The 9,522-nt window shown below is 56.7% G+C and overlaps 1 protein-coding gene across 1 annotated transcript; it reads left to right on the plus strand.

Moving 5' to 3' along the window:
- Nucleotides 1-3,241: 3,241 nt before the first annotated feature.
- LOC123763072 (serine/arginine repetitive matrix protein 2-like) lies at nt 3,242-5,161 on the plus strand. The gene has a single exon (XM_045750020.2). The coding sequence runs from the start codon at nt 3,242-3,244 to the stop codon at nt 5,159-5,161; it is 1,920 nt and encodes a 639-aa protein (XP_045605976.2).
- Nucleotides 5,162-9,522: the final 4,361 nt, after the last annotated feature.

The raw sequence follows: 9,522 nt of genomic DNA on the forward strand, positions 1-9,522 counted from the left end.
ATCAGACGTCCCAGACGATACTGCCTTGACTTCACCTGCACAGCACCCGACCCTGGAGCACTTGATGCTCAATATTCCGTCAATTCCCTCTTCGGTCCACACATGGAATGAAGGAAGACCTCCTGGCGTACTGGCAGACTACGGGTGACGCGTAAGATCCACGGGAGTGGCGTATTACTGTCAGATTGACAGGATCAACCTTCACACATCCGTCCACCTTGACGTGTCGTGTCAGGCTGATGGCGCCGCCGTGGCGCTATGACCGGACCCCCCTGCCTTCGTGACCTCATACTTGCCAAGGGAGGTTTTCATTGGCTCCCTGTGCCACATCGCTGTCGGTGACCAATCTGGTGCCACTGACGTCACACAGTTTTGGCGGCAAAACAGAGGAGCCCGTGCCATATTGGCTTCCTAAAGGGCCTATACCACAGGCCAAAATACTTTTCTTTCACGTGTTTCTCGCCACCTCGAGAACACTACATTCTCCCACATATATCAAACTGATGCCTGCGACGTAGAGAACGCTCGGATAAAGTGGACATGACTCTTACAGCAGGCGTGGGAGAAATATAAGGGGGGGAACACCGTCAGAATATATATATATATATATTTCAAATAATAAGAAAAAGAGTGAACACAAAAAATCACTGATGCTGGAAATCACTGATATTTTACTGATGGCGGAATGGCGAGGCTAAAAAGCTGGCGCTAGACGCTACAAGCACATCAAGGTGAGTACATGTAGTGGAGTTCCAGGGATCCTGTACAGGATGATGCAGGAGGAGGAGGAGGCAGAGGAGGCTGGTTGGGCGCTATGCCCCTGTAATGACTAGACGAGGATCAAGGGAGCTGTGCATCTGTGCATGGTAGCCTGGCTCGTGTCGAGGTCTGCCTTAAAGCCTCCAAGTTGTGCGCTAGAGACGAGTCTTTGTCCTGGGGAAAACGCTCCCAGATAAAATTTACGGACCTGGTCAATCTGAGGCAGAGAAGTGTAACCCACAAGGCTTCCATTGTAATGTTCCTTGTCCCACATGCTGTAGGTACAGTATGTGGGAGGACGTGCTCTGGACTCTGGAGGACGTGCTAAAGTACGTGCTGGAACACGTGCTGAAGGACGTGCTGGAGGCGCTGGAGGACGTGCTAAAGTACGTGCTGGAACACGTGCTTAAGGACGTGCTGGAGGACGCGCTGGAGGACGTGCTGGAGGAAGGGTTGATTACTCATACCTGGTTGATACCTGGTTGAAGGGGTTCTGAGAGTTCTACTCCCCAAGCCCGGCCCGAGGCCAGGCTTGCCTTGTGAGTTTGGTCCACCAGGCTGTTGCTTGGAGCGGCCCGCAGGCCCACATACCCACCACAGCCCCGTTGGTCCTTCACTCTTTGGAGGAAACAATCTAGTTTCCTCTTGAAGATGTCCTCAGTTGTTCCGCAATATTTCTTATGCTCGCTGGGAGGGTGTTGAGCAACCGTGGACCTCTGATGTTTATACAGTGTTCTCTAATTGTGCCTATGGCACCCCTGCTCTTCACTAATTCTATTCTGCATTTTCTTCCATATCGTTCTCTCCAGTACGTTGTTATTTTACTGTGTAAATTTGGGACATGGCCCTCCAGTATTTTCTATGAGTATATTATTTGGTACTTTTGTCGTCTCCTTTCTAGTGAGAACATTTGGAGAGCTTATTATTAGCTAATAAAGATATTAGCTCATACTAATATCTACTCTCTTTGTCACCCCTACAATCACCCTCCCCCGTTGATGTAACGATGCATCAGCTCTGATAACGTGATCAACGTTAGTAAACCGTCGATTTTCTGCCGATTACATGATACTCGAGAATGTTTGTGTGCTGGATAATTGGGTTATTAATTATGGCGGCCCTAACCCAAGCCTGAGGGAGGCGGCGGTAAGGTAACAGAGTCGCGTGAGTGAGTTCATGAGTCGCATAAGTGAGTTCATTTACATCTGTGATTTACTATTTTCATTTACTTTGATTTATACGTCTACAACATATATTTCTCTCTAACACACACACACACATGTACATCCCCAGGAAGCAGCCCGTAGCAGCTGTCTAACTCCCAGGTATCTAATTACTACTAGGTGGTCAGGGGCATCAGGTTAAAAAACTGCCATTTGTTTCTACCTCGGCCGGTAAGGGAGCCCAGGGCCCCGAGGACTATATATGACCCTCGAGCGCTGTACACTCATCCTCGAGGCCCTTATGTGTGTGTTGGGGGGGGGGGGGGGGCCCTCATCCGGTCTATGACCTTCCCCAAACAACCAGCAGTCATTATACAAAGTTTGGAAAGGCTAGCCCCACGCGTCTGATCTTCACCCTCGAACAGACAAACATTCTCCCTTACTGATATAGATAATAAATTCATGTTACTAACCAAAACCCTGAACTTTAAGTCGACCTCCAAGTTTGTTTAAATTTTGCCCCGAGGGGAGAGTTTATTGGGCAGCGCCACTCATCCTGTGAGTGGACATACCGCCATAGCATCATGTAGAACACTCCCCAATAGGAAGAAAACCCGCTGGGTTTGTTCATCCTGTCACTTGAACCCAGACACAGTTGGGACTTGCTTAACTGTCTCCAAGTCACTCAAGGGAAAACAACTTTGTAACAGACCTGCCATACTTTCCATCATTCCATTCAGTGTGCCCAGTTACCTCCATCACTGCCATCAGGCACAGACAGTCTGGCCAGCTACCTCCATCGCGCTCGTCAAGAGCTCAGCTGTTTCCGCCAAAAGCGAGTGAAACCGAGCTGTCTCAGCATCCATTTGTATAATTAGTTGTGTTTTCGAGGCAAGTCTTTGAGATGAGCAGGAGGTTGTCGACTACTCCCATACGTCGACAGTCCCTCCCAGACGCCGAGGGTCCCTCCCAGACGCCGACGGTCCCTCCCAGACGCCGACGGTCCCTCCCAGACGCCGACGGTCCCTCCCAGACGCCGACGGTCCCTCCCAGACGTCGACGGTCACTTCCAGACGTCGACGGTCAGTCCCAGACGTCGACGGTCACTCCCAGACGTCGACGGTCACTCCCAGACGTCGATGGTCGCAATCCCACGTCGACAGTCACTCCCAGACGTCGACGGTCCCTCCCAGACGCCGACGATCCCTCCCAGACGCCGACGATCCCTCCCAGACGCCGACGGTCCCTCCCAGACGCCGACGGTCCCTTCCAGACGCCGACGGTCCCTTCCAGACGACGACGGTAGCTCACAGACGTCGATGGTCACTCCTAGCTGTCGACGATCGCTCCTAGACGTCGACGGTCGCTCTCAGACGTCGACATTTCCTTCCAGACGTCGACGGTCGCTCCCAGACGTCGACGGTCGCTCCCAAACGTCGACGGTCGCTCCCAAACGTCGACGGTCGCTCCCAGACGTCGACGGTCGCTCCCAGACGTCGACGGTCGCTCCCAGACGTCGACGGTCGCTCCCAGACGTCGACGGTCGCTCCCAGACGTCGACGGTCCCTCCCAGACGTCGACGGTCGCAACCACACGTCGATGGTCCCTCCCAGACGTCGACAGTTGCTCCCAGACGTCAACGGCCGCTCCCAGACGTCGACGGTCGCTCCCAGACGTCGACGGTCGCTCCCAGACGTCGACGGTCGCAACCACACGTCGACGGTCGCAACCACACGTCGACGGTAGCTCCCCGACGTCGACGGTCGCTCCCAGACGTCGACGGTCGCTCCCAGACGTCGACGGTCGCTCCCAGACGTCGACGGTCGCAACCACACGTCGACGGTCCCTCCCAGACGTCGACGGTCCCTCCCAGACGTCGACGGTCCCTCCCAGACGTCGACGGTCGCAACCACACGTCGACGGTCCCTCCCAGACGTCGACGGTCGCAACCACACGTCGACGGTCGCTCCCAGACGTCGACGGTCGCTCCCAGACGTCGACGGTCGCTCCCAGACGTCGACGGTCGCTCCCAGACGTCGACGGTCGCTCCCAGACGTCGACGGTCGCTCCCAGACGTCGACGGTCGCTCCCAGACGTCGACGGTCGCTCCCGGACGTCGACGGTCGCTCCCGGACGTCGACGGTCGCTCCCGGACGTCGACGGTCGCTCCCGGACGTCGACGGTCGCTCCCGGACGTCGACGGTCGCTCCCGGACGTCGACGGTCGCTCCCGGACGTCGACGGTCGCTCCCGGACGTCGACGGTCGCTCCCGGACGTCGACGGTCGCTCCCGGACGTCGACGGTCGCTCCCGGACGTCGACGGTCGCTCCCGGACGTCGACGGTCGCTCCCGGACGTCGACGGTCGCTCCCGGACGTCGACGGTCGCTCCCGGACGTCGACGGTCGCTCCCGGACGTCGACGGTCGCTCCCGGACGTCGACGGTCGCTCCCGGACGTCGACGGTCGCTCCCGGACGTCGACGGTCGCTCCCGGACGTCGACGGTCGCTCCCGGACGTCGACGGTCGCTCCCGGACGTCGACGGTCGCTCCCGGACGTCGACGGTCGCTCCCGGACGTCGACGGTCCCTCCCGGACGTCGACGGTCCCTCCCGGACGTCGACGGTCCCTCCCGGACGTCGACGGTCCCTCCCGGACGTCGACGGTCCCTCCCGGACGTCGACGGTCGCTCCCGGACGTCGACGGTCGCTCCCGGACGTCGACGGTCGCTCCCGGACGTCGACGGTCGCTCCCGGACGTCGACGGTCGCTCCCGGACGTCGACGGTCCCTCCCGGACGTCGACGGTCCCTCCCGGACGTCGACGGTCCCTCCCGGACGTCGACGGTCCCTCCCGGACGTCGACGGTCCCTCCCGGACGTCGACGGTCTTCCCGGACGTCGACGGTCCCTCCCGGACGTCGACGGTCCCTCCCGGACGTCGACGGTCCCTCCCGGACGTCGACGGTCCCTCCCAGACGTCGACGGTCCCTCCCAGACGTCGACGGTCCCTCCCAGACGTCGACGGTCCCTCCCAGACGTCGACGGTCCCTCCCAGACGTCGACGGTCCCTCCCAGACGTCGACGGTCCCTCCCAGACGTCGACGGTCCCTCCCAGACGTCGACGGTCCCTCCCAGACGTCGACGGTCCCTCCCAGACGTCGACGGTCCCTCTCAGACGTCGACGGTCCCTCCCAGACGTCGACGGTCCCTCCCAGACGTCGACGGTCCCACCCAGACGTTGACGGTCCCACCCAGACGTCGACGGTCCCACCCAGACGTCGACGGTCCCTCCCAGACGTCGACGGTCCCTTCCAGACGTCGACGGTCGCAACCAGACGTTGACGGTCGCTCTCCCAGACGTCGACGGTCCCTCCCAGACGTCGACGGTCCCTCCCAGACGTCGACGGTCCCTCCCAGACGTCGACGGTCCCTCCCAGACGTCGACGGTCGCAACCACACGTCGACGGTCGCAACCACACGTCGACGGTCGCAACCACACGTCGACGGTCCCTCCCAGAGGTCGACGGTCCTTCCCAGAGGTCGACGGTCCCTCCCGGACGTCGACGGTCCCTCCCGGACGTCGACGGTCGCTCCCGGACGTCGACGGTCCCTCCCGGACGTCGACGGTCCCTCCCGGACGTCGACGGTCCCTCCCGGACGTCGACGGTCCCTCCCGGACGTCGACGGTCCCTCCCGGACGTCGACGGTCCCTCCCGGACGTCGACGGTCCCTCCCAGACGTCGACGGTCCCTCCCAGACGTCGACGGTCCCTCCCAGACGTCGACGGTCCCTCCCAGACGTCGACGGTCCCTCCCAGACGTCGACGGTCCCTCCCAGACGTCGACGGTCCCTCCCAGACGTCGACGGTCCCTCCCAGACGTCGACGGTCGCAACCACACGTCGACGGTCCCTCCCAGACGTCGACGGTCGCTCCCAGACGTCGACGGTCGCTCCCAGACGTCGACGGTCGCTCCCAGACGTCGACGGTCGCTCCCAGACGTCGACGGTCGCTCCCTGACGTCGACGGTCGCTCCCAGACGTCGACGTTCGCTCCCAGACGTCGACGGTCGCTCCCAGACGTCGACGGTCGCTCCCAGACGTCGACGGTCGCTCCCAGACGTCGACGGTCGCTCCCAGACGTCGACGGTCGCTCCCAGACGTCGACGGTCGCTCCCCAACGTCGACGGTCGTTCCCCAACGTCGACGGTCGCTCCCCAACGTCGACGGTCGCTCCCCAACGTCGACGGTCACTCCCAGACGTCGACGGTCGCTCCCAGACGTCGACGGTCGCTCCCGGACGTCGACGGTCGCTCCCGGACGTCGACGGTCGCTCCTGGACGTCGACTGTCGCTCCCGGACGTCGACGGTCCCTCCCGGACGTCGATGGTCCCTCCCGGACGTCGACGGTCCCTCCCGGACGTCGACGGTCCCTCCCGGACGTCGACGGTCCCTCCCGGACGTCGACGGTCCCTCCCGGACGTTGACGGTCCCTCCCGGACGTCGACGGTCCCTCCCGGACGTCGACGGTCCCTCCCGGACGTCGACGGTCCCTCCCGGACGTTGACGGTCCCCCCCAGACGTCGACGGTCCCCCCCAGACGTCGACGGTCCCTCCCAGACGCCAACGGTCGCTCCCAGACGTCGACGGCTGCTCCCAGACGTCGACGGTCGCTCTCAGACGTCGACGGTCCCTCCCAGACGTCGACGGTTCCACCTAGACGTCGACGGTCGCTCCCAGACGTCGACGGTCCCACCTAGACGTCAACGGTCCCTCCCAGACGTCGACGGTAGCACACAGACGTCGACGGTCGCTCCAGTCGCGCTTATAAATAAGTGATGCTTTGTTTCTATATGCCAGTTGCCACTCTGCTGTTTTCTTTAATTCTCTGAGGTGAGACATTAATTAAAGAGTCTTGAGTTAAGTTCTGGTGTTCTTATATATGAGCGAGTTTTGCTCGACATAAATAGACTGATAGACCTTCAGTAGTTATATTAGTTCTCATATTTGAACAGTCAATTTGTACAGTTACATCTGTGTAAAGTTAAAAGAAAATACAGAAGGCTTGTTGATCATTTTAGTTCTTTGAGGTGAGATGATATGGATCGTTTTGATTAAGGCATGTAATGTATGCCTTAATCAGTGTGAAGATGCTGCTCTGAAGGGTCCTAGCTACAAGCCTTCTGCAATTTCCTTAGTTCTAATGTACAATAAGAAAGCACTGACTATACACCAACAATATTTTGTACAAGGTCTGCTTGCCGGGAGAATTACACTTCAGTGTTATGAAGAACTACCACCACCACCACAATCCAGCATCACGGTGAACCACCACACTCCAGCATCACAGAGAACCACCACCACCAGCACCACACTCCAGCATCACAGAGAACCACCACCACCAGCATCACAGAGAACCACCACCACCACCACCACACTCCAGCATCACAGAGAACCACCACCACCAGCACCACACTCCAGCATCACAGAGAACCACCACCACCACCACACTCCAGCATCACAGAGAACCACCACCACCAGCACCACACTCCAGCATCACAGAGAACCACCACCACCACACTCCAGCATCACAGAGAACCACCACCACCAGCACCACACTCCAGCATCACAGAGAACCACCAGCACCACACTCCAGCATCACAGAGAACCACCACCACCACGCTCCAACATCACAGTTCCTCAACACAGCCTAGTGTCAACGGTCCCCTACAAAGTCTGTCAACTAACACCTCTGTGCTCAAGGGGGAGCCTAGGATACCAGATGCCTGGCGACGTCCTTCCTTATTGTGGGTGCTCGTGGCTTAGTTGGTAGGACTGCGGTCTGCTGCTTTTGTGGCCTGCGGTTCTTGCCACTTCTGACTGGATTTGAGAAGATTCTTAGGCTTGAATAAAGCATAAATGTGTCATTTTTATACACAGCATGAAAATGTCAGTAGTTGGACGATTTGTTATTTAGAGCTATATCTAAATACCTTTTTTATTGAATTAGTTCCGAAAAAGCGCTCAAATAGTGAGAATACTCAGTTCATTAATAGTGTATTCCAGGATAATCCAAAATATTGGATGACGATAATCATTCCAATCACAGGTTCTATCCCGTTCTCATATCCTAGCTTCATGGCCAAGACCGGATTACCTATAATAGGTCACATATATAGGTCATGGCCAGGCGCACACAAGCACTTTTTTGTACCATGTAAATGGACACATATCTAATAATTCTTGGAGTAATCAGTTAATTTGTAACACTGCCCGATAATATTTATTTTTTGTGTAACTCCTGTTCTGTACACGTTACAAATATTTATATGAGCTGTCAATACGGATGTGTTTGGCCTCTGAACTGTCTAGAGGGCGGGTACCATTAATTAAGCTGTTTTGACCGAGGGATCAAAAACAGCTTTGGTCCGGTCCTGTATATAAACACACCGGCTTTGGAGCTTTGTCTACACAATTTCCTTTCTTACCTTCCAGAGCAACTTGTTTCAAGTGAAACTTAGAAGCACCTTAGAAGAAACTTGGAGCGTGTGGGCCTGGGAACACCCGGCGCATGGGTTCGAATCCTCAGCACTACTCCTAAGGTTTTTGTCATTGAAGTAGTTCACGTTAGTGCGTAGACGAGGAGTCACAATAACGTGGCAGAAAAATGTTGACCAAACCACAATGGAAAGTGAAGGGACGACGACGTTTCGGTCCGTCCTGGACCATTCTCAAGTTGATTGTGAATTGTCCAGGATGGACCGCAACGTCGTCGTCCCTTCACTTCCTAGTGTGTGGTTTGGTCAACGTTAGTATGATTAGTCTCTCTGTAGACGCGAGGGGTTAGGTCGGACTTAGGTTAGGTGAGGTCGGACTTAAGAGTTTCGGGTTAGGCAAAAACTATCCTTTTTTAAAATTGACGCGGGGTGACGGACATCGTGTCCAGTAATCCATCAATCATTCTCATGGATGTCAGAGCCATCACACAATGTTGCTTGACCAGGGGCTTGAGATAAACTCTCTTTTGCCTTCTAAATACTGGCGGAGGGGAAGCCGGGATTTACTCTTTATGCTTCTAATCTGTTAATCCTCTCCCGCTTTCTCCCATTCACCGACGTTGTTTTTCTTCTCCTTCCTCTCTCTCACTACCTCCCTCTTTCTCCCCTCTTCCTCCTCCTCCTTTCTGATTTACTCTCTCAGTCGCTCTAGCCACGTACTATCTTCCTCTCTGTTTCTCTCTTCTCATACTTTCTTCAGTACTTTCTCCCAACTTTCAACTCATACTCTCACTTATTCCTTCCCTTCACATTTCCATCCATTCTAACCCTTCCATGGCCTCCCCCTCATCTCCCTTCCCACTCAAGTACCTGGAGGATTATCGGTATTGACAGGAGGTCGTGTGGTTAGTGACCCTTACTCCTGTGATGAATGTGTGGGTGGAGTGAGGGGGGGGGATGAATAGTGGGGTAATGGGAAGGTGGGGGGAGGAAGGGCAGGAGGCGAAAGTGGAGGGTTGAGAGAGGGCAAAGGGATGGGGGAACAGAAGGGGAATAGGGATAGAAGGGGAGTGGAAGATATGAAGGGAAGAAGACAAGGGGAAAAGGAG

This window comes from Procambarus clarkii, chromosome 47 (genome assembly GCF_040958095.1).
Source record: "Procambarus clarkii isolate CNS0578487 chromosome 47, FALCON_Pclarkii_2.0, whole genome shotgun sequence".
In the NCBI taxonomy this organism is placed as follows: domain Eukaryota; kingdom Metazoa; phylum Arthropoda; class Malacostraca; order Decapoda; family Cambaridae; genus Procambarus; species Procambarus clarkii.